Below are 26,847 nucleotides of genomic sequence, written 5' to 3'. Positions count from 1 at the left end.
TATCAAAGAGTCTCTTAAATACTCCTATGCTACCTGCCTCTTCCACCATCCTGACAGTGCATTCCAAACCTCCACCCCTTTGTGTAAAAAAAACTTGCCTTCTATATCCCCTTTATACTTTCCCCCTCTCACCTTAAATACACAAAGTGCTAAACATTTCAAGACTGGGAAAAAGATACTGGCTGTCTTCTCTATTTATGCCCTGTATATTTATAAACATCTTTTAAATCACTCCTCAGCCTCTGTCTCTGGAGGAAACAGCCCCAGCCAGTCCAATCTCTCCTCCCAGCCCATGGCTTCCAAACCAGACAGCATCCTGGTAAACCTCCTCTGCACCTTCTCCAAAGCCTCTCCATCCTTTCTATAATGAGGCGACCAAAAATGAATGCTGAATGCTCTAAACACAGCCTAATCAGAGTTTTTTTAAGCCATGACATAATTTCCTGGTTCTTGAACTAATGCCTTGACTAATGAAGGCAAGCATGCCATATATACCTTCCTTACACCCTATTAACCTGTGCAAACACTTTTAGTGAGCCATATATCCGGATCACAAGATCCCTTTGTTCAGAATCCTGCCATTAACTGTGTCCTTTTCCTTTATGTAAGATTTCCCAAGTGCAGCAACGCACACTTGTCCTGAATAAACTCCAACCACCAATTCTCTGTCCACAACTGGTCCATACCCTGCTGTATTTTTGGCAATCTCTCATGCAATCCACAGTGCAAACTTCCATGCAAACTCTGTGTCATCTGCAAACATCCTCACCTTAATCAATTGTATACAAGACAAACAAATCGGTACAAGTCTCAGTACCGATCCCTGAGGAAGACCACCAGTCACAGACATCCATCGGAGTAAGACCCATCCACCATAATCCTCCATCTTCTATGGGAAAGCTAATTTTGAATCTAGTTAGCCAAGGAACATGAATCCTATGCACCTTAATTTTCTGGATGAACCTAGCAGGTGGAATCTTAATGAATGCCTTACTAAAATCCACGTAGACAGCATCCAGAGCTCTATCTTCATTAGTCATACAAAACTATGTGTACTATACCCAACTGGATCATTTTTCTCCGTACATACATAAATCTTATCCTTTCCACAAATTTCCCTTCTATTGGCGTGATACTCACTGGTCAGTAAGTTTCCAGGTTTATTCCTATTTCCCTTTTTGAACAAAGGAACAACATTAGCTACTACCAGTGCTCCAGCACCACACCTGTGGTTAATGAAGATCAAAGATCTTGGCCAAAGCCCAGCTACATCACCTCTCGCCTCTGTCAGTAATGTGGATATATCCCATCAGGCTCTGGGAACTCATCCGCCTTAATGTTTTACAAGAGACCTAACACTACCTCTTTTCTAATCCTGAATACCCTAGCGTCTTAGCATGCTTTTCCATAGTCTCTCAATCCTCTACATCCTTCTCCTGGGTAAATACCGGGGCAAAGTGTACTCATTTTGGATCTTGGCCACTTCCTCCACCTCAAAGGCCACTTGGCCACTTCCTCCACCTTCTTCATCTTCAAGCAGTCCTACTCTCTCCTTAGTTATCCTCTTCCTCTTCAGGTATGTGTATAATGCCTTAGGATTTCTCTTTGACCCTGCTCATCATGACCCCCTACTAGCTCTCCTAATGGATATATGTTGGTTCTTGCAGGAATGCACTATATTGGGGCGGGGCAAATTATGACATAATTAGACAGGAAATTAATTGGAAGCAGCTGTGACTGAGCAAATCAACACCAGTGGGACATAGAGTCATCAGACATAGAGTTATATAGCATCAAAACAGGTCTGTCATCCCAACTACTCCGGGCCAGTCAAGATGCCTATTCCAAGCTAGACTGATTTGCAGGCAGGTGTTTGGACCATAATCTCCTAAACCTTTCTGATCTGTGTACCTGTCCCACTGTCTTAAATCTTGCTTCAGTACCATCTCCTCCGGCAGCTCATTCCACATATCTACTGCCCTTTGTTTAAAAATATTTTTTCCCAAGTTCCTATTAAATCTTTCTCCTTTCAACTTAAACCTGCACCCTGTACTTCTTGATCCCTCAACCCTGGGAAAAAGACTGAGTACTTTTACCTAATCTGTGCCTCTCATAATTTCATACAGTTCAACAAGATCACTTCTCAGTCTCATGTGCTCTAAGGAACAAAGGCCTGGTCTATCTAACCTCTCCCTATAACACTGTCACTTATCCTTGTAAATCTTTTTTGCACTCTTTCTAGTTTAATACTATCTATCCTATAGCAGGAAACCAAAACTGAGCACAATACTCCATGTATATTCTCAGCAGTGGTCTCCCAATTTTATACTCAGTGTCCTGACTTATGAAGGCTAGTATGTCAAAAGCTTTCTTCAGCACCTCACCTACCTGCAACTCCACATTTAGGGAATGCTGTACAGCGAAAATGGAACTAGTACTCCCAAGGTCCTTCTGTTCCACAAAACTCCCAGGGCCCTGCCATTCACTGTGAAATCCCATTTGGATTTGTCTTTCCAAAATGCAGCACCTGGCACTTATCTGAATTAAGCTTCATTTGAGCACCCCCCCCCCCCCGTAATTCTTGGTAACCTTCTTTGTCCACCTTACCACTTTATTTTAGTGTCATCCCCAAACTTGCAAATAATGCCTTGTACATTCTTATCCAAATGGTTGACATAGATGAAAAATAACAACAGGCATTAAATCTTGCACTATACCAAACAATGAGTCCACCACTAGTCATGGGCCTACAGTCAGAGAAACAGCTTTCCCCATCTCCCTGTGCTTTCTACCATCAATGCAATTTTGTATTCAATTAGCCAGCTTTCTCTGTATTCCATGTATCTAACCTTCCAGAGCAGCCTTATCAAAGACCTTACTGAAGTTCATGTAATCCTTGTCGACTGCCCTGCAGTCAATGACTTTCTCGGTCACATCATCAGAAAACTCATTCAAGTTCATAAAACATGATCTCCTCTGCACAAAGCCAGGCTGACCATCCCTGATCAACCTCGTCCTTTCCAGATCTTATCTCTCACAATCCTCTCCAATAACGTACATACCGCAGATGTTAAACTTACTGGTCCAAGTTTTTCTTTGCCACCCTTTTTGAAAAAGACACAACATCCACTACCCTTCAATCTACCAACACCTCAACCTGGACTCCCACAATTTCTTGTCTAGTCTCCCATAGAGTTCTTCTATAAACCTGATCAGGCCCTTGGAGATTTGTGTAACTTCATACCTTTGAAGACACCCAGCACCTCCTCTACTATTATGAGGACTATCTCTAGTTCCAAAGTTGTTGTGGGAGTTGCTGAAAGACTAGCCAAACAGAGCTTAGAACTGGCATGTTCCATTAAGCAGGAAGAACAAGGATGGAAGGGTAAGGGAATCTTGGATAATTGAGATGGTTTATGAACTTAGTCAAAAAGAACAAGGAAGCATTCTTAAGATTTAGGAAACTAAAATCAGACAGGGCCTTTGAGGAATATAAGGGCAGCAGGAAACAGATCAAGCTAGGAAGTTTCAATCACCAAGATCATTACGTGCTGTGTCGTATGTGGGCGATTATGATCTTACGTCTGTCTTTAATCTACCTGGGGGGAAGACTCCCTTCATGCTGTTATTCTTACTCTTTTCTCTATCCATAACCATGATTGTTCTTGGCAATTATTTCTACAGAAGTGGTTTTCTATTACCTTCTTCTGGGCAGTGTCTTTACATGATGGGTGACCCCAGTCATTATTAATACTCCTCGGAGATTGTTTACCTAGCATCAGTGGTCGCATAACCAGGACTTGTATTATGCACCAGCTGCCCATACCACCATCCACCACCTGGCATTAGGTGACCCTGATCAGGGGTGGGAGGGGCTAAGTAGGTGCTACACCTTGCCCAAGCGTGACCACCAAACTAGTGGAGGAAAGAAGCACCTTAAACCTCCTTTGGCAGAGACCTATCTCCTCCCTGCCACCCAAGGAAGTTCAAAAGGCGCCATGAAAAGTCCTTGGCAAGTAGGATTAAAGAGAATCCCAAGACATTTTATATTTACATTTAAAAAGGGAGTACAAACAATCAAGGACATAGGATGGAAAGTATAAATGGAAATAAAGGATATAAGCAATATTCTAAACTAATATTTTGTGTTAGTACTCACCACAGAGAAGGATGCAGAGGATAATGTGAGTCATGCGGGGAATTTGAGATCGAGAAGTAGCTGGGGCCGGGTGCAGGTAGATTTGGAAAAACCAGATTGTGACTGGATCCCAAGAGAGAGAGTTTGTAGAATGCCTATGTGTTGGCTTTTCAAGCAGTTTGTGGCGGAGTCCAATAGGGGAAGGGCAATTCTGGATTGGGTGTTGTGTTGTGTAATGAACCACTTTTGAATAGAGAGCTTAAGGTTAAAGAACCCTTAGGAGGCAATGATCATAATATGATAGAATTCACCTTGGAGTTTGAGAAGAAGATAAAGTCATAGTATAACAGTGAAGCAGGGGTTCACAATCTTTTTTTATACCATAGACCAATACCATTAAGCAAGGGATCCATGGACCCCAGGTTGGGAACCCCTGCAGTGGAGTAAAGGAAATTACAGAGAAATGAGAAACGAGCTGGCCAAGTTGAATGGGAAGGGACACTAGCAGGGATGACAGCAGAACAGCAATGGGTAGAATTTTTGGGGGCAAAAAATAATGGGAATTTACAGGATTGGGAAGATTTTAAAGAACAACAGAAGGCAACTAAAAGCCGTAAGGAGGGAAAAGATGAAATATGAAGGTAAGCTAGCTAATAAGATAAAAGAAGAGACCAAAAGTTTGTCCAGATATATAGAGAGTAAAGGAGAGGTGAGTGGTTATCAGACTGCAGGAAAATAATTCTGGAGAGATGGAACTGGAGTACAAAGAAATGGCGGATGAAGTTAATAAGTATTTTGCATCAGTCTTCACTATGGAAGACACTAGCAGCATGGTCTTATGGTCTTTTGAAAAGCTTTAAAACTATAACACCAACACATATCAGAACAGAATTAGGCCATTCAGCCCATCAATATGCTCCACCATTCCATCATGGCTGACTTATTACCCTTCTCAACACCACTTGCCTTCCTTCTTCCTGTAACCATTGATGCCCTTACTAATTGAGAAGCTATCAACCTCTGCTTCAATGTACGCAGATACTTGGCCTCCACAGCTGCCTGTGGCAATGAATTCCACAGATTCACCACCCTCTGGCTAAAGAAATTCCTCGTCATCTCTGTTCTAAAGGAACATACTTGTATTCTAAGGCTGAGTCCTCTGGTCCTAGACTTCTGCTCTATAGGAAAGATCCTCTCTGCATCTCCTCTATGTAGGCCTTTCAATATTCAATAGGTTTCAGTGATATACCCCACAATCTTCTAAACTCCAGCAAGTACAGGCCCAGAATCATCTGATGCTCCTCATATATTAACCCTTTCATTCCTGGGTTAACCCTCTCCAATGTCAGCATATCCTTTCTTAGATAAGGGGCCCAGATCTGCTCACAATACTCCAATGACCAATGCCTCATAAAGGCTCAGCATGACGTCTTTGCTTTTATGTTCTGTTCCTCTTGAAATGAATGCTAACATTTCACTTGTTTTCTTTACCACCAACTCAATTTTCAAGTTAGTCTTCAGAGAAATCCTGCATGAGGAATCCCAAGTCCCTTTGCACTTCTGATTTCTGATTTTTCCCCCTTTATAGAATAGTCTACACCTTTATTCCTTCTACCAAATTCATGATAATATACGTCCCTACACTCTATCCCATTTGTCTTTTACAGATTTCCTGTTTCCTCAATATTACCTGCCCTTCTACCTATCTTTGTGTCACCTGCAAACTTGGCCATCAGCTGCACAAAGCCATCAATTCCAACATTAAAACCATTAATGTACAATGTGAAAAAAATGGTCCCAACACAGACCCCTGTGGAACACCATTACTCACCAGCAGCCCAAGCCAACCATAAAAGGTTCCCTTTTCTCCTGCCATTCAGCTAATTTTTCTCCATGCTAGTAACTTTCCTGTAAAACCATGAGCTCTTGTTCAGTTTATCTTGTTTAGCAGCCTCATGTCAGCATCTTGTCAATAGCCTTCTGAAAATCCAAGTAAACAACATCCACTGACTCTCCTTTGTCTATCCTGTCTGTTAGTTCCTCAAAGGACTCCAACAGATTTGACAGGCAAGTTTTCCCCTTAAGGAAACCATGCTGACTTCAGCCTATTTTTATCATGTGCCTCCAAATATCCTGAAACCTCATCCTTACTGTAATAGTAGACTCCCAACATCTTCCCAACCAATGAAGTCAGGCTAACTGGCCTATAATTTCCTGTCTTTTGCCTCCCTCCTGTCTTAATGTGTGGAGTGGCATTTGCAATTTTCCAGTTTTCTAGAACCTTTTCAGAATCTAGTGATTCTTGAAAGATCATTACTAATGCCTCCACAATCCCTTCAGATGCCTCTTTCAGAACCCTGAATGTAGTCCATAAGGTCCAGATGACTTATCTATCTTCAAATCATTTAGCTTTCCCAGGAACCTTTTCTTTAGTAATAGCAACTGTACTCGATTCTGCCCCTGACAGTCTCAAGTGTCTGGCATACAGTGTCAGAGAAGAGTCAATATTTCATCGCTTGCCTTTGTACAGGAGGGTGCAGTGAAAAGGGGAATGAGTGTTGGTGCAGATGAAAGAGCCAGAAACTGCAGAGGGAAGAGTCCAGTGAAAATCTGGAAAGGACAGTGATGAGGTGCCACACACACCTCATCCAAAGAGCCAAAGCCCCCTTCCTGGTGAAGGACTCACTTCAGTTTACTGTGTCTGATATGGTCTCCAAACATATATTGGTTCATCTCCATTCAGACTGCAAGTGTGATTTGAGCTTCTAATTGCCTGTTACTTTAATTCTCCATCTATTACCACACATGTCTCTCTGCATTTGGCCTTCAACATTATCTTGAGGAACAGGACTTTATCTTCTGACTCGGAACATTGTTGACATTGAGACTCAGGACTAAATACAACACTGAATACTACAATTTCACAGAACAACGCTTTCCAGTTTATACTAATCGTAACCAGCATTAATTCTTTATATTTCATATTTCCAGTATCTACAGGTTGATGCTTCTCTGGTATGTAGATTACAGTTCCAGCTTTGTTCTTCATTGTCCTTTTTTCTTTCCTCCTCCGGTTTTATTTGTCTCCAATTTACCTCTCCTCTAGTAGCCTTCACCAGTCTCTCTCACCGCTGGCAGAAGCACCACTTCTCTCACTTAGCCTCACATGATCTCCACATTACCATCCCCATTCTCCTTGGTCTCTTCACCCCCCCTTTTGATGCAAATTAAAACACCTTCCATTTCCATTTCTCAGTCTGATGAGGGATCGTTGACCTGAAATGTTGACAGATTTTCTCTCTGCTGCATAATTTCACCATTTTGTCAGATTTCCACAATCTGCAGTTTTCTCTTAGCTTTTGGCAAATTATGAATGAAGTTCAGGAGCTATGATCACGAAGTCAGCAATGAGAATGGGGATGTTTCAGAATCCAGAATCTTCACATCAAGAAGCAGGATCAGAGAGATAGGATCCAGGATCAGAAACCTTGCTGTTAATTGCTGGTTCACCAAAGCTCTGTTTAAAGCTCATGGAACCCTTTCTTCTTGGTGTACAATCAGTTCTGGATGGAAACCAAACTACTGCAAATCAGCTTTGGAAATCATGAGTTGGAGTGAGAATATTGAGAACAAAGAGAAAAGTATTTGGAGCCAGTCTGAAGTAGGAGGGGCCCAAGATCCAACAATTCAGGATTTACAACTGAGTGTCAGGACCCATGATAAGAAAGCGGAATCAGAATTGGAGAACTGAGATCCTGGGATCATATCTTGATGTCTATATTTGTGATGAAGATGGATCCACATGGCAGTCATGTTTCATGACCTTCTTGAAGAGGATATCAACCCTGTGGGTGCAAAGCATTGATTAAAGATGAGTTCCAAAGCTGAAGAGTTCTCCCTTTGTCTCCTCTGTTTCATCACAATTTGTACTGCTGTGACTGGTGACCATTGTCTCCATTCTGCTGGTGGTGTAAGTGCTGCTTCGAGTTATTCGGTAGCTCATTGTTTTTGTTAGCTCCTGGTGATCATGTCGACTGAATTGTACAAAAGGACAACACTGGAAAGCTCTCTTGAATCCAATGCGAAATCTGAGAAATTACAGTAAAATAGAATTTATTAAAGTACTGTAAGATGTAACATCTTTTCCCAGATGAGTCCCAATATTTTCTTGTTAAAGAAACCCAATGTTTGAACTCACTATTGAATTTAGTATAAATACCAAAGCAGCAGAAATCCCAGAACATCTTACAGTGTTGCCATATAACCCACACTTCAACTCATCACAATCAATTTCCATTTCAGCAATCTTCTCAATACCATTTATACCATTTATTTCACAAGCTATTGTTCACTGAAGTCCTTCTAGATGTCTCTTCTTATTCCTAAATTGGGACACAGTCCTTCAGAAAAAGAAAAATGAATTATAGGGGAGATTCTGATTGCAATTATCCTTTGAGAAATTCTGGGACATGTTTTGTAACATTAATTCTTAATAGCCTAGCCTGACTTTTAAGGCTGCCTCTCCTTGTTCCGGACCTCTGCCACTTGAAATATCTTGATTACTTTCAAAAACTCATTTAGATCTTTTCTTCATCTTCTGCTGGAACACAGTGGCTCAGCAGTAATGCGGTAGCTCATGCAGCTGCTTCCCATCTCCAGCCATCCAGGTTCAATTCAGTGCAGAGTTCGTATGTTCTCCCTGTGACAACATGGGTTTCCTGTGGGGGCTTTCCTTTCCTCCCACAACCCAAAGACAAGCTGGATTCTAGGTTAATTAGCCACTGTGAAGTCCCTGGTGTAGATGGATGACTGGAGTTTCAGAGTGGAGTTAAGGAACATGTGGGAGAGAATAGGTTACACAGAGGCTATAACACAGGGAGGCCATTCAGCCCATTGTATCCAACAGTTAATGAATAGTTACCCAACTTTTGAGTGTTTTATCCATACTCTGAAGGACAAGTCTCATCAAGGGCACAACCAAATACTTTAGGAACGCAATGTGGCTTATTTGCCTCTTATTTTCCTACTGATTGAAAAGGCTTTTCCTCATCTCCCCTTTAATCCTATCCATTTTTCAGGATCTGACCATGAATGGGAAGATCAGCATTTATTGCCCATTCCTCATTGTCCGTGACTGACTTGGCCATTTCAGAGTCAACCACATTGATGAGTCTGGAGAAAAAGACAGGCCAGAAGGTGAAACAATGGATTTCATTCTCTGAAGGACATTAGAAAATCGGACAATGTTTTATAACAAGCTGGCAGTCATCATTTTTCTCAACAATATTTTCTGTTAATACCAAATTATTGATTGAATTTAAATCCCACAACAGCCAATGGTGGGATTTGACCTCAGGTTTCTTGGTTTGTTTTTCCAGGTCTCTGAAGTACTGGTACTTTGATATAATACCCTGTGATATCATATCCTACACGCCGAGCTTTTTGACATGTCTACTGAAGAAATTAGAATAATGAGAAGAACTTATCTAAACCACTCATAATGGCATTGACCTCAATTGATGTTTCCGATAGATTTCTCTATTCCAAAGACACAAATCCCAGCCTACCTAATTGTGAATTATACCTGACCTCTCTATTCTTATATTCTATGCTTCAGTTACTTGATGTTTTTAACTACCTTTAAAATACACTCCAAGGCCTCTTTGTTCTTCCCAATCTCTCAGTATCTGCCCATTAGTGTATTCACTGGCCTTGTTGTAGCTCCATGATTTTCTTATATGTTGCCCTGTGCCCATAAATCCTGTTGCAAGTGAGTTTTTCATTGCATCTGTGCAGACTTGTACTTGCGCATAAGACAAAAAAAAATGTTGACTTTGACTTTGACCTTTCTGAGGTAAATTCCATCCACCGTACTTCTACCCAGCTGATGAAACAATGTAAACCTTTCTGCAGCCTAAAGCTTTCTCCTTTATTGTCAACCACATTGCCAGTGTTGGTGTTGTTTGCAAATTTCTATGTTATTTTCTCTATTTAAATCTACCAAGCTTGGGACCTTTGCGAATGTACTGATGAACAGCCTTTAAGTTGCAAAGACATCCTTCAGCTGTTATCTTTTACTTTTTTGCCTCGGAGCCAACTTTGGATGCAGTTTGTTGCTCTACCTTGGGTTCTTAATTTCTTCACCAGCTTGTTCAATGAGATAAACACAAGAGCTTTTGCAGGTCATAAACGCAAGAGATTCTGCAGATGCTGGAGATCCAGAGCAACACACCACAAAATGCTGGAGGGACGCAGGAGGTCAGGCAGCATCTATAGAAATGAACAAACAGTTGATGGTTTGGGCCGAGACGCTTCATCAGGACTGGAAGGGAAGGGGGAATGAGTAGATGGAGGGTGGGGAAGGAGCACAAGCTAGAAGGTGAGGTGGGGGAAGTAGGCTGAAGTAAGAAGCTGAGAGGCGATAGGTGCTAAAGGTAAAGGGATGGGGAAGAAAGAATCTGACTGGAGAGGAGGGTGGGCCATGGGATAAAGGGAAGGAGGAGGGGCACCATGGAGAGGTGAAAGGCAGGTGAGGAGAAACGTTAAGAGGGGGCTAGAATGGGGAAATACAGAAGAGGGAAGTGGGACAAAAATTTGCCGGAAGTTGAATAAATCAATTTTCATGCCATCAATTTGGAAGCTACCTAAACAGAATAGAAGTTGTTGCTCCTCCAACCTGAAAAGTGGCCCAAAACAGTCCTTCCAGGTGAGGCAACACTTCACCTATGAGTCTGTTGGGGTCATATACTGTGTCCGGTGCTTCCGGTGTGGCCTCCTGTGTATCGGTGAGACCCGACATAGATTGGGAGACCGCTTCGCCAAGCACCTACACTCCATCCACCAGAAGGAGAAGGATCTCCCAGTGGCCACCTATTTTAATTCCACTTCCCATTCCCATTCCAACATATCTATCCGTGGCATTATTGACTGTTGCAATGAGGTCACACTCAGGTTGGAGGAACAACACCTTGTATTCCGTCTGGGTAGTCTCCAATCTGAAGGGATGAACATTGATTTCTCGATCTTCCAGTAATGCCCCCCACCCTTCACCATTCCCCATCCCCCATCCCCTTTTCTCTCTCTGACCTTATCTTCTTGCCTGCCCATCGCCTCCCTCTGGTGCTCCTCCCCCCCTCTTTCTTCCCTGGCCTTCTGTCCTCTTCTATTAGACTCCCCCTTCTCCAGTACTGTTACATCTTTCACCAATCAACTTCCCAGCTCTTTTCTTCACTCCTCCCCCTCCCAGTTTCACCTATCACCTTGTGTTTCTCTCTCCCCTCTCCTTTGAAATCTACTCCTCATCTTTATTTCTCCAGTCCTGCTGAAGGGTCTCAGGCCGAAATGTCGACCGTACTCGTTTCCATTGATGCTGCCTGTCCTACTGAGTTCCTCCAGCATTTTGTGTGTTGTTGCTTGGATCTCCAGCATCTGCAGATTTTCTCTTGTTTGTGATTGGATGGGCCAAAACACCTGTTTTTGTGCTAGAATGTTCTATTTACTCAATGATTCCATGACCATTCAAATTATTCATTATTTGTGTACTAGGTTGATACTTTTTGAGTTATATATTTGGGGCACAGCCAATGTTACCTCTCAATTTTTCACAACTGCATGAACCAACCATTGCTCTGAGCAGGAAATTTTTACACTGCCTGAAAACTGCCTGTAATTTTTTTTTTGTTGTATGCATACTATGAATATTTAGGATAAAAATTGAAAAACCACATACTTTTGATTTTATTTATTAATTGAAGGGTATGATGAAATACAGTACAATAAAGAAAATATTTTATGTTTGTAAACTTTTTCGAGCTGCATCCAATCCCACCTGCGTAGTGACAAAGGGTATGTGCGCGAGGGCATTCCAGTGACTGTGCGGCCACGCATCTGCACAGCTTAAAAGGAACAGTGCCTACTGTACCTCTTTCCTCCTTCACAGTCCCTGGCTTCTCGCCATTTAGAAACTCCATCAGATCCATTTCCCGAAGTTAAACATTAAACATGTTCTGTTTGCTCATTTCCACCTGCTGATGTCCTTTTGAAACTTCAAACTACCAGATACTTTATTTACTGTGCCAAGCTTGGATGAATGGCCCTATATTTTTCAGTCAGCATTAGTCATAACTGAGAAAATAGGGGCAGGAGCAGGCCCCTCGGCCCCTCATTCCTGTCCTGCTCTTCAGAATGATCATGGTAGATCTGCTCTAGGCGTTACCTCATCTTCTGTGTCAATTCCCTGATCTGCTTGCTCTTTTGAGCTCCAGGGTACGTAATTTCAGAGATTCACCACTGTGCTTTTTGCATGCACTAGTTTTAAATGACCACCCACTGATTATATAACTATGTCCCTTTGCTTGAGATGCCCCAATCATGGAAACACCTTGACAGTTAGTCCACCACATCCTTTAAGGAATGTATATTTTCAGTCAGATCATCTTCATTCTTTTAAAATTTGTATTGTATAGATTTTTTTTTAGTGAAGAAGCTTATCCCAGGAGAAAGCCAAATGAATCTCTCTCGGACAGCTTTCTTCTTTAATGAGAGGAACAGAACTGCACACTGCTCCAGTAACAATCATAACAACACTTCTCTATTTCTGAACTCAAATCCTCATACAATTATGACGTTTTCCTTCCTGCTAATATGTTGTGATTTGTGCAGGACACTTAAATCTCTCTGTATACAGAACATAGTACAGCACAGAACTGTCCTACACTCTCCTGCCAAACAAAAGAACTACTACTACGTCAACTCAGGCCTAGGGGGCCGGCGTGAGGCAAATGAAAGAAACTAGTAATTAAAAGACTAACTAAACTAATCCCTCTGCCTACATAATGTCCATATCCCTCCATTCTCTGCACATTCACTCACCTATCTAAGGGTTTCTTTAACTCTTCTGTTATAACCATATAACAATCACAGCACGGAAACAGGCCATCTCAGCCCTTCTAGTCCGTGCCGAACTCTTACCCTCACCTAGTCCCACTGACCTGCACTCAGCCCATAACCCTCCATTCCTTTCCTGTCCATATAGCTGTCCAACTTAACTTTAAATGACAACATCGAACCTGCCACAACTACTTCTGCTGGAAGCTCGTTCCACACAGCTACCACCCTCTGAGTAAAGAAGTTCCCCCTCATGTTACCCCTAAACTTTTGCCCTTTAACTCTCAACACATGTCCTCTTGTTTGAATCTCCCCCACTCTCAATGGAAAAAGCCTATCCACGTCAACTCTATCTATCCCCCTCATAATTTTAAATACAAACCCAGGTAACATTCTAGTAAATATTCTCTGTACTCTCAATTTTGTTGACATCTTTCCTATAATTCAGTGACCAGTTCTGTTGTAGTTGCTTCCAACACAATCCAAACATTCACCACCCTATGTGTAAAAAATCTGCCCTGCACTTCTCCTTTAAACTTGTAGGGGTAACATAAAAGATGAGATAATAAAAATTGTTCTACATAATTCACAAACACAATCATTGAGTTGTTGTGTTCTCTTTAAGAGATGGTGTCTGACATAATGATGTCAGGGAAAGGCAACTGCTTTTGGTTTAGTTGGTAATGGAAATAAAGGGCTGCGGCTTTTGTTGAACACATAAAATGACTCGCATGTATTTTATTCTCAAGATCCTACAAATTTATTCCCTCTCACCTTTAGTGCATGCCCTCTGGTATTAGACATGTCGAGATTGAAGAATCAAGAGTCGAGTTTAGTTTCACGTGCATTGAAGAACACAGTGAAATGCATCATTTGTGTTAACACCCAGCACACCTAACATGCTGGGGGCAGCCCACAAGTGTCACCACACATTCCACAGCCAACGTAGGATGTCCAGCAGACAATATGGAACACAACAAAACAATAACAGCAAAACAAGCCTGAATTCTTCCCTCCCACCCACACACCTACCCCAAGACAGTCCGTATTCTTCAATTCGCAGACCTGGGACTCCGGCCAATGGGCATCAACTTCCAGACTTCTGATTCAGACCTCGGTCCTTAATTCTTAGGACCTGCCAATCACTCAACACCAGGCCTTGAACTCCAGAGTCACTAATGATGGGACCCTGAAAACTAGGCTTCGAAATCTGGCGTCACTGATTCCCGAACCCAGTGGGCCATCGGAACTCGTACGGCCTGCCCTCACAGAACTCCAACTCTGGAATTCACTGTCAACTCAATAACCCTGGGGGAGCCACCATCCTTCATCCACACTGGTCCGTGTCACTGTCCTTCGAATGCAGAGTAGTGACTGGGACCTCACACTCAGGCCTGTTCGCTAATTCTTCTGATTCACCCACAGCCCTGTCTCTAAAACTCTAACCTGACCCCTAATTCCCCCTCTCTGTCCCCAAAATCATCCCCACAAGCCCGAGAAAAACACTACAACTAAAACAAAGCCACAATCTCACCAGAAGTCACAGCTTGGCGCCATCTTGAGCATTGAATAATCTGAGAGTAAATTTTCAACTCTGGGAGAAAGATACCACATCTACTCTATTTATGCATCTCATAATCTTATAAGTGTTCATCAGTTCTCCCCTCAGCCTCCACTGCTCCAGGGAAAACAACCCAAGTTTCTCCAATCTCTCCTTATAGCAGATTTCCTCGAATCCTCCATCGTGGTAAATCTCTTCTGCACCCTTCCAAAACCTTAACATCCTATGTATAATGGGGTGACCAGAAATCAATGCAGTACTCCAGAGTTTTATAAAACTGCAACATAACTTCCTGACATTTGAAGTCAAAGTTCAAAGTAAGTTTATTATCAAAGTTCATATATGTCACCATATACAAACCTGAGATTCATTTTCTTGCAGGCACAGACAATAGAATAGAATCAATGAAAGACCGAAGCAACTTGGGCGTTCAACCAGTGTACTAAAGACACAGAATGTGCAAATACAAAAAGAAAGAAAATAACAACAATAATAAATAAATAAGCAATAAATATCAAGAGCATGAGATGAAGAGTCCCTGAAAGTTAGTCCATAGGTTGTGGGAACATTTCAATGATGGGGCAAGTGGAGTTATCCCCTCTGGTTCAAGAGCCTGATGGTTGAGAGGTAGTAACTGTTCCTGGACCTGATGGTGTGAGTCCTGAGGCTCCTGTATCTCCTTCCTGATGGCAGCAGCGAGAAGTGAGCATGTGCTGGGTGGTGGGGGTCCCTGATGATGGATGCTACTTTCCTGTAACAATGATTCATATAGGTGTGCACAATGATGGGGAGGGCTTTACCAGTGATGGACTGGGCTGTACCCACTACCTTCCATTCAAGGGCATTGGTGTTTCAAACTGTGCTGTGTTTCAGCCAGTGAATATACTCTCCACCACACATCTATAAAAGCTTGTCAAAGTTTTAGATGTCATGTCAAATCTTTGCAAACTCCTAAGGGAATAGAGGTGTTGCTGTGCTTTCTTCATAATTGCACTTACATGCTGGGCCCAGGACAGGTCCTCTGAAATGATAACAATGAGGAATTTAAAGTTGCTGATCCTTTCCACCTCTGATCCTCTGATGAGATCTGGCTCATGGACCTCTGTTTTCCTCCTTCTGAAGTCAATAATTAGCACCTTGATCTTGCTGACATTGAGTAAGAGGTTTTTGCTGTGGCACCACACAGCCAGGTTTTCAATCTCCCTCCTAAGTGCTGATTCGTCACCACCTTTACTTTAGCCAATGACAGTGGTGTCATCAGCAAACTTCAATATGGCATTGGAGTGTACTTAGCCACAGAGTCATAAGTGTAAAGTGGGTAGAGCACAGGGCTAAGCACACAGCCTTGTGGTGTACCTGTGCTGCTGGGGATTGAGGAGGAGATGTTGTTGCCAATCTGAACTGACCGGAATCTGCAAATGAGGAAATTGAGGAGCCAATTGCACAGGGAGGTATTGAGGCCAAGGTCTTGTTAATTAGTTTTGAGGGGGTGATGGTATTGAATGCTGAGCTGTAGTCAATAAAGAGCATATATGCATCGTTGCCGTACAGACGTTCCAGGGTTGAGTGAAGAACCAATGAGAGGGTATCTGCTGTGGACCTGTGGCTCCATTTGGCAAATAGAGCTGATCCAAGTTGCTTCTCAGGGGTTAATATGTTTCATCACCAGCCTCTCAAAACACTTTATCACTGTGGATGCAAGTGCTCCTGGACAATAGTCACTGAGGCAGGTTACCACGTTCTTCAGCACTGGTATAATTGAAGCCTGCTTGAAGTAGGTGGGTACCTCAGACTGCTGAAGTGAGAGGTTAAAGTTCTCAGTGAACACTGCAGCCAGTTGATCAGCACAGGTCCTTAGTACTTTGCCATGTACTCTGTCGCTTGATTTTACTTTATGAGAGGTAATAGCATTGAAGCCCTGCCACAACTGTTGAGCATCCTTCATTGATTCAAGTTTAGTCTGGAACTGCCACTGAGATGGCTTTCTGGAGGTTGCACCTGGACTTCTTGTAACTTTCTTGGTCACTGGACGTGAATGGCTCTGACCTGGCCCTCAGCAGATTGCCGATCTCATGGTTCAACGGGGGCTCTGGTTGGGGCAGACTCTGAATGATTTTGCGAGGACACACTCATCTACAGCTGTTTTAAGTCAGTGCCTTAACTGCTAAAAACAAGATGCCACGTCAATTTCAAGTTCAAGTTTATAGTCATTCAACCGGACACTCGGATAACGTTAAACAAAACAATGTCACTCTGGGGCCACAGTGCAAAACACAGTACATATATCACATACTGCACATAAAATAATATCCACACAATAACACTAACAGATAATTTTAAAAATATTCTTAAGATGTACAAGTAATGTCATCTTTTTCACACTATCAGCCTGGGCAGCCATCCTTGGGAGCTATAGACTTGGATCCAAGATCCCTCTGCACATTAACTCTGTTAAAGGTCTTGCCATTAACAGTGCACTGTCCTATTACATATGATATCCCAAAATGCAACACTTCACATTTGGCCGGATTAAACCCTATCTGCCATTTCTCTGCCCACGTCTGAAACTGATCTATATCCTGATGTATCCTTTGGCAACCTTCTGCACTACCCACAGCATCACTGATCTTAGTATCACTGTAAATTTACTAACTCAGCCTTCTACATTTTCATCCACATCTATATCACGAACAATCACTGTAGGGATCCCTGTGGAACACTATAGTCACAGACCTCCAGCCAGAATAGGTGCCATCGACCTCTGCCTTCTATGGGCAAGCCAATTCAGAATCCAAACAGCCAAGTCATGATGGATCCATGCATTTTCATCTTTAGCATGAGCTGACTTTGTGGCACTCTTTCAAGTACCTCTTTAAATCCATGTAGACCACCACCCACAGCTCTACCTTCAATCATCACTTCCATAGAAAACTCAAACAAGCTAGCAAGACATGAATTCCCTTCGCAAAGCCATGCCAACTGTTCCTAATTAGGCCATGGTTTTCTAAATGCTCATGAATCCTATCCTGAAAAATTCTCCCCATTAACTTTCCTACCAATGATGTGAGACACATTCATCGACAGTAGTTTCCAGGAATATTCCTTTGACAACCTGTTATTCTGCCTAGGCCCATCGAGCTGCAACTGGCCCATAGTCCTTCATACTCCTCCCATCTATGTACTTATCCAAGCTTCTCTCAACTTTGAAATCAAACCCACATTGCCACTTCTGCTAGCAGCTTATTCCACACTCTCACCACCCTCTGAGTGAAGAAGCTCCCCCTCACGTTCTCCTCAAATATTTCACTTTCACCCATGACCTCTGGTTGTCTTCTTAGCCAACCTCAGTGGAAAAATGACGCTTTCATTGACCCTATCTATACCCCTCATAATTTTGTCTACTTTTTTCAAATCTCCCCTCATTCTTCTACGCTCCAGAGAATAAAGTCTGAACCTATTCAACCTTTCCCTATAACTCAGATCCTCAAGTCCCAGTAACATCTGTGTAAATTTTCTCTGCATTAAATTCCAACTGCCATTTTCTAACTGGTCCAAATTCCACTACAAGTTTTGATAGCCTTCCACATTGCCCACTATACTCCCAGCCTTGGCATCATCCACAAATTTGCTGATCCACCACTCATCCAGATCATTGAAATAGATGACAACAGCGGACCCAGCACCAATCCATGCAGAATGTCTTAGTCACAAGTCTCCAGTCAGAGAAGCAACCAACTTCTATCACTCTCTGGCTTCTCCCATAAAGACTTGGGGATTTATCCACCCTAATTGGCCTCTAGACAGCAAGCATCTCCTTCTCTATAATCTATATACGGTTCATGACATCACTATTGTTTTGTCTCACTTCTATAGACTTTGTGGCTATCTCCTAAGTAAATCCAGATGTAAAAAGTCTACTCAATATATCCCCCTATTCTTTCAGCTCCATGTATATATGACCACACTGATCATCAATTTTGTCCCTTGCTATCCTTTTGCTCTTAATGTATCTGTAAAAACCCTTGGGATTCTCCTTCACCTTGTCTTCTTGAGCAAGCTAATGCCTGAAGGCATGCAGTTGGTAATATCTGTCACATCTTCTGAGTTGCAGGACATAAGCGATATCGATCATTAAACCGTAAAACATAGGAGCAGAGTGGTTAGATAGATTAGAGAGATAGGTTCCTGATTAGTCGGGGCATGAAGGGATTTAGGGAGAAGGCAGGTGATGGGCTATGATGAAATGATGGAGCAGACTCAATGGGCCAAGTTGCCTAATTCTGCTCCTATATCTTATGGTCCTAATTAGGCTATTTGGTCCATCGAGTCTGCTCTGCCATTCCATCATGGCTCATTTGTTATTCCTCTCAACCCCATTCTCCTGCCTTCTCTCCGAAACCTTTGGTGGCCTGACTAATCAATAACCTATCAACCCCCGCTTTAAATATACTCAATGACTTGGCCTCTACAGCCATCCATGGCAATGAATTCCACAGATACACCACCATCTATTCCTTCCCACCTCTATTTTAAATGGACAGCCCTCTAATCCTAGTCTCACCCAGCACAGGAAACATCCTCTCCACATCCACTTTATCTAAGTCTTTCAATATTCGATAGGATTCAATGAGATTTCCCCCTCGTTCTTCTGAATTCCAAGGAGTACAAGCCAGGGCCACCAAACACTCCTGATACATTAACCCCTTTATTCCCAGAAACATTCACGTGACTCTCTCTGGTCCCTCTCCTTTTGTCAGCACATCTTTTCTAAGATAAGGGGCCCAGAGCTGCTCTCAATACTGCAAGTGCAGTCTGACCATTGTCTTACAAAGTCTCAGCATTACATCCTTGCTCCCATATTCTAGTCCTCTCAAAATGAATACTAACATTGTCTTCCTTACCACCGACCCAACTGACAAGTTAACCTGTAAGGAGCCTGCACAAGGACTCCCAAGCCCTTTCGCAGCTCTGACTTTTGAATTTTCTCCCCATTTAGAAAATAGCCTATGCTTTTATTCCTTCTATAAAAGTGCACACCCATACACTTCCCTGTACTATATTCCATCTGCCACTTTTTCGCCCATTCCCCCAATCTGGCTAAGCCCTTCTACAGACTGCTTGCTCCCTCAACAGTACCTTCATAATGACTGCACACTTGGCCACAAAGCCATCAATTCCATCATCCAAAACATTGACTTATAACGCGGGGGTCTGTATTTCTTCCCAATTCCGGCCCCTACGGACACCACTTGTCATCAGCAGCCAATCAGAATAAACGCCCTTTATTCCCACTCTTTGCTTCCTGCCAGCCAGCCAATCTTCTGTCCGTGCAAGCATCTTTCCTATAGTACCATGGACTCTTATCTTCATAAGTAACCTCATCTGAAGTACATTGTCAAAGGCCTGCTGAAAATCCCAAGTAAGTAATATCCATTGACTCTCCTTTGTCTAACTGCCTGTAATTTCCTGAAAGAATTCCAACAGATTTGTCAGGCAAGGTTTCCCCTTAAGGAAACCATGCTGACTTTGGCCTATTTCATCATGTGGCTCGAAGTACTCCGAAACCCCATCTTTAATAATATTTATCCAACATCTTTCTAATCATTTAAGTCAGGTTAACTGACCTATAACTTCTGTTCTTCTACCTCCCTCCTTTCTTAATGAGTAGAGTGACTTCTGCAATTTTCCAGTCCTCTGAAACCATTCCAGAATCTAGTGATTATTAATGCCTCCACAGTCTCTTCAGTTACTTCTTTCAGAACCCTGCGGTTTAGTCCATCTGGTCCAGATGACTTATCTACCTTCAGACCTTTCAGTTTCACAAGCACCTTCTCCGGGCACTACACTCACTTCAGCCCCCTCACACTCTCGAATTTCTGGCATACTGCTAGTGTCTTCCACAGTAAAGACTGACTCGAAATACTTAAGTTCTTCCACCTTCTTTTCTTTCCTTATAGTTTTTTTAGTTGCCTTCTGTTGTTTTTTTTTAAAGTTTCCCAATCCTCTAACTTCCCACTAACGGTTGCTATATTATATGCCCTTTCATTTGCTTTTATGCTGTCTTTGACTTCCCTTGCAGCCACAGTTGCCTCATTCTCGCTTTAGATTACTTCTTCATCTTTGGGATGTATCTAACCTGTGCCTTCTGAATTGCCCCCAGAAACTATAGCCATTGCTCTTCTGTCGTCATCCCTGCTGGTGTCCCCATCCAATCCACTTTGGCCAGTTTCTCTCTCATTCTTCTGTATTTCCCTTTACAGAGTTGAATTCTATCATATTATGATCACTGCTTCCAAAGGGTTCCTTTACCTTAAGCTCCCTAATCAAATCTGGTTCATTACACAGCACCCAATCCAGAATTGCCATTTCCCTAGTGGACTCAACCATAAGCTGCTTTAAAAAAATACCTCATAGGCATTCTACAAATTTCTTCTCTTGGGATCTAGCACCAACTAGATTTTCCCACTTACCTGCATACTGAAAACCCCATGACTATCATAGCATTGCCGTTTATACATGCCTTTTCTATCTCCCATTGTAATTTATATCACATTCTGGCTGTTGTTTGGATAATTCCCATCAGGCTCTTTTTGCCTTGACAGTTTCTTAACTCCAACCACAAGGATTCTACATTTTTGATCCTATGTCACCCCTTTCTGAGGATTTAATTTCAATTTTTACCAACAGAGCCGCCCCATCCCCTTTGCTTACCTGCCTGTCCTTTCAATACAATGTGTATGCTTGGAGGTTAAGCTCCCAACTATCATCTTCTTTCAGTTATTCCTTAGTGATGCCCACAATGTAATACCTGCTAAATCTCTAATTGTGCTACAAGAGAAGGGCTTATGGTCTATGATCATTCTGTATACTGCATGCATTCAAATTTAACACCTTCAGTCCTGTATTCATCATCTTTTTCAATGTTTCCCCATGTTACATTTCAGCTCATCCTACTGACTGCAATTTTGCCCAATCCGTCCCTCCTCACTGTCTCACTACACACTGCATCTACCTGTATACTAACTGCCCCAGCTTCAGCTCTATCACTCCAGTTTCTATCCCCTTGCCAAATTAGTTTAAATGCTCCTCCACAGCTCTAGCAAACCTATCAACAAGGACACTGGCCCTCTTACTTTTTGTACAGGTCATACCTTCCCCAGAAGACCCTATGATGTAAAGCCAAGATCTTCATTGAGAGCATCCCAATACTAACTTCAGTTCCCTATGCCATTCAAAGTTCCCTGTTCTCATCAACCGAGAGCTGACCCAAGCCAGCATTCTGAGAGCACCAGAGGCTGACACGTGTTGTTGCAAAAATGCACTTCCTGCTCATTTTACTCTTCGTTTGTTGGCAAACCTTTCGGTTAACCATGGAAGGGGCAAGATAAAGATGAGGAGGGGAGGAGTGAGAGAAAGCTATTCAGATATTTTATTTCTGACATTCTACTCTAGTGAAAGTGTTATTTCACCTTCAAAGCAGAAGTTACAGTTTAACCATGATAAAGTTTTGGATTTGTTCTCAAATTCTCTTCATATTCCCACAACAGTATCACTACAGCTGCTCAGACTACCAGTCAAGTCTTTATGTGTTATAAATGATAAGGGTTCTCATTTTGACATGGTGTGCCTGAGCGGGATTAGTTCGCATTCTTCAGATTTGCCTTTGCTTTTGTTTTATTCCTCAATAAATTTTTATTCAAGGAATTACTTCACCTCAAAAGGTAATCGTGCATTCCTCACACTAGATAATCTTAATGCTCATGTTATCCTATACAGCATTGCAAGAATAAGTCAGCTAGGAATCATAATATTGAAATTAGCAGAGATTGTTTTGGAACATACCGAAATACTTTGTCCCCTGCCTTGATAATCACTCTGGGCCCCCAGATTATGAATTGATTCTTCCTCTATGTGAGAGCTTACTGTAATGATCATTGAACCCAGCTTTGATACCTAGTTTTACCGGGGATGGGGCTTCACCAGCCGATGGGGCCTTGGGGCAGAATTGCTTTCTTATGGTTGGAAAAAACTTACATTGGGAGCCGACCTCATGCACCCAGTGGGATACACTGTGTGGTAGCAACACATTCCAACAAGTATGTGACCAGCAATGGACAACTTACCATTCCTCAGAGCATCCACTTAACGGAGGCTCATGCAAACAAGTAAATATTGTTTATCTGTATACTCACCTACTCCAGTCTTGCTACCAGGTTGTATTGCTGTTGTTGTTGTTAGTCTCCCAATTGTCTGGCCCAGGTATCTAGATGATGGGCCCATGTGCCTATCAGCTCCTATCCACCTGTCTGCTCCTGCCTGATCACAGATCCCTATGTCAATGTGCTCAAATATCTGGCTCTCTATTTCTGTGACCTTCCTATCATTGAACTATTTTTGCACTCACCGGTTGTTTAAGCAGCAGTAAATGATGGGGTTATACATGGTGGAGCTCATGGCAAGCCAGAATATCCCCAGGTACACTTGTTGGATGTATGTTTTAAAGTAGATGTCTTTGTTAAAACTTCCCAGGATGAAATACAAGTGGTAGGGCAGCCAGCAAATGGCAAAGGTCAAAACCACGACAATCATCATCTTTACGACCTGCAACAAAGTAAAGAGCGTCCAGTGAGTTGATGGAAGTTGCACTTAACTTGGGCTAAATCAATGAGATGTATCAACCTGAAAGTATCGAGGAATTGGAGGTTAGACTCCAACGTTCAGAGCAACCTTAGAAAAATATCACTGGCACAATAAAAACTGTGTCTGAGATCTTGGAAAGATGACTTTCATGCAAGCTCCTTAAAAGCTGTTCCTAAGAAAGATATTTTAGACTGTTATTAAAGTTGAGCTTCATGACCACTTTAAAGGAACAATGGTTGAGGGGATGCCAAACATGACTTCTGGCAAAAGAAGTTTAATCGCAAAGTTCAAAGTAAATTTATTATCAAAGTACCTACTGTATATGTAACACTATACAACTCCGAGATTCGTTTTCTAGTGGGCATACTCTGTAAATCCAATAACCATAATAGAATCAATGAAAGACCACGCCCAAAAGGATAGACAACCAGTGTGCAAAAGACAACAAACTGTGCACACAAAATAAATAAATAAATAAATAAATAAATAGAGAGATAAATAAATAAATAGAGAAATAGAGAAATAAATAAATAATACTGTATCAAGAACATGAGGTGAAGAGTCCTGGAAATTGTGAGGGAACAGTTCAGAGATGGGGCAAGTGAAGTTGAGTGAAGTTATCCCCTCTGGTTCAAAAGCCTGACAGTTGAGGGGTAATAACTGTTCAAGAGCCTGATGGTTGAGAGGTAGTAACTGTTTCTGAACCCAATGGTGTGGCCCCTTGGGCTCTTGTACCTTCTTCCTGAAGGCAGCAGTGAGAAGAGAGCATGTCCCGAGTGCTGGGGTGCCCTGATGATGGATGCTGCTTTCCTGCAACAACACTTTGTGTAGAAGTGTTCGATGGTGGGGAGGGCTTTACCTGTGATAGGCTGGGCCATATGCACTACCTTCTGTATGACTTTATTTTCAAAGGAATTGGTGTTTCCATACCCGACTGTGATGCAGCCAGTAAATATACTATCCATTACACATCTATAGAAGTTTGTCAAAGTTTTAGATGTCATGCTGAATCTACACAAACTCCTAAGCAAGTAGAGGCAATGCCATGCTTTCTTCATAATCGCACTTACATGTTGGGCCCAGGACAGGTCGTCTGAAATAATGACACAGAGGAATTTAAAGCTGCGGACCCTCTCCACCTCTGATCTGCAATGTGGACTGGCTCGTGGACCTCCAGTTTCTTCCTCCTGATGTCAATAATTAGCCTCTTGGTCTTGGGTTGTTGTGGCACCACTCAGCCAGATTTTCATCTCCCTCCCATTTGCTGATTCATCACCTCCCTTTATTCAGCCAGTGACAGTGTGCCGTCAGCAGACATAAATATGGCATTGGAGCTGTGCTTAGCCACCCAGTCTCAAGTATAAAACCACGAGAGTAGACTTTGTGGTGCACCTGTGCTGATGGAGATGGTGGAAGAGATGCCAATCTGAACTGCCTGGAGTCTGTAAGTGAGGAAATCGAGGATCCAATTGCACAAGGAGCTATTGATGCCAAAGTCTTGAAGTTTTGAGGGGGATAATGGTATTAAATGCCGAGCTGTAGTTGATAAAGAGCATCTTTATGTGTTTCTTTGCTGCCCAGATGTTCCAAGGTTGAGTGAAGAACCATTGAAAAGGCATCTGCTGTTGACCTGTTGTGCCAGTAGGCAAATTGGTGCGGATCCAAGTCGCTTCTCAGGCAGGAGATGATATGTTTTATCGCCAGCCTCTCAAAATAACTTCATCACCGTGGGCGTAAGTGCTACTAGACTTTAGTCATTGGGGCAGCTTGCCATGTTTTTAGGCACCACAGTATAATTGAAGCCTGCTTGAAACAAGTGGGTATCTCAGACTGCTGAAGCAAGAGATTGAAGATCTCAGTGAATCCTCCAGCCAGTTGATCAGAACAGGTCTTTTAATACTCAACCACCGAACCCATCTGGGCTGGATGCTTTCTGTGTGCTCACCCTCCCGAAGAATGCTCTCTTGTCAGCCTCAGAGACTGAAATCACAGAGTCATCACAGGCTGTGAGAGTTCGTGATGGTTTCTCACTGTTTTCAGGTCAAAGTGAGCATAGAAGGCATTTAGCTCATCTAGAAGCGAAGTCCTGTTGTCACCTATGTCACTTGATTTCATTTTATAAGAAGTGAGAGCATTCAAGTCCTGCCACAACTGTCGAGCATTCTTCATTGATTTTAAATTAGTCTGAAACTTCCACTTTGCCTGTGAAATAGCTTCCTAGAGATCGTACCTACACCTGAAATGGTTTGAATAATGCGAAAAAGACAGGGTTTATAATAATTGCTGGTCAAATATTACGTATTACAATTCCCAATAATCTTTCAATCCTCCTGCTTAGAAAGTTACATCTGTATTATTGACAGACATCTCTCAGGATTGACTGTGAATTAGTTGTAGTTGTGGTGTTTCTCAATGGAATCCTACACCTAATAAAGTAGCCATTGAATTTATGTTCATGGTTTTCTGCTGCTGTAGTCCAACTTCTTCAAGGTTCAATGACTTGTGCAGTCTGAGATGCTCTTCTCCATAGCACTGCTGTGACACATGGCTATCTGAGCTACTGTCGCCTTCCTGTCAGCTTGAACCAGTCTGGCCATTCTCCTTTGACCTCTCTCATTAACAAGGTGTTTTCACCCGTAGAACTGCCCCTCACTGGATTTTTTATTTTTTTGTTTTTCGTACCATTCTCTGTAAACTCTAGAGATTGTTGTGTGTGAAATTCCTGGGCAATCAGCCACTTCTGAGATATTCAATCTACCCCACCTGGAACCAACAATCATTCCACGGTCAAAGTCACTTGGATCACATTCATTCCCTCATTCTGATGTTTGAACTGAACAACAACTGAACTTCTTGACCATGTCTGCATGCTTTTTTCCATTGAGTTGCTGCCGCGCGATTGGCTGATTAGATATTTGAATTAATGAGCAGGTGTACAGATGTGCCTTCTAAAGTAGCCATTGAATGTATGTGGATCCCAAAGTCTGAGGCCAAAGATTTTGGAGATCACTATCAGTGACTGGGATGAATGCAAAAGGAGTAAAGTCCTTCTGTTAATTTATTGATAATACTCACTTTAATTTTAGAAAAAAGATATTTTGGATGTTAAAGGCACTTGATAAACAATAATTAATTGATAATGAGACATATAGCACCTTTAAAATAAACTACACAATATCATTTATGCAAAATCATCATAGACAAAATTATCATTTGAAGAATAAGATACATGGGATGTTACTAGGACAGATGACCAAAATTTTGATCAGAAAAGGAAAATGTGCAACACAACAAATAAAGGTAGAAAGAAAGACCCCTGGATGGAAACAGGGGTCACCGGTGCTTTAGCTCTCCTCAGGTCTACCACCAGCTCCTTAGTCTTTTTCACATTAAGCTGCAGATAATTCTGCTCACACCATGTGACAAAGTTTCCTACCGTAGCCCTGTACTCAGCCTCATCTCCCTTGCTGATGCATCCAACTATGGCAGAGTGATCAGAAAACTTCTGAGGATGACAAGACTCTGTGCAGTAGTTGAAGTCCGAGGTGTAAATGGTGAAGGGAAAGGGAGACAATACCGTCCTCTGTGGAGCCCCAGTGCTGCTGATCACTCTGTCGGACTA

At 42.3% G+C, this 26,847-nt stretch overlaps 1 protein-coding gene across 1 annotated transcript in view; it reads right to left on the bottom strand.

Moving 5' to 3' along the window:
- Positions 1-8,003: 8,003 nt before the first annotated feature.
- tacr2 (tachykinin receptor 2) overlaps positions 8,004-26,847 on the bottom strand; it is a 70,414-nt gene continuing 51,570 nt past the window's right edge. The window contains exons 4-5 of the mRNA XM_072239705.1: positions 22,990-23,186; positions 8,004-8,226 (exon numbers count right to left, since the gene is read on the bottom strand). Coding sequence (XP_072095806.1) covers positions 8,004-8,226; positions 22,990-23,186 — 420 coding nt within the window. The remainder of the gene's footprint in view (positions 8,227-22,989; positions 23,187-26,847) is intronic.

The sequence above is a fragment of the Mobula birostris genome, chromosome 21 (assembly GCF_030028105.1).
Source record: "Mobula birostris isolate sMobBir1 chromosome 21, sMobBir1.hap1, whole genome shotgun sequence".
Lineage (NCBI taxonomy): Eukaryota > Metazoa > Chordata > Chondrichthyes > Myliobatiformes > Myliobatidae > Mobula > Mobula birostris.
Note: the sequence above shows the minus strand (reverse complement) of the source record. Positions and strands in the feature narration are given on the sequence as shown.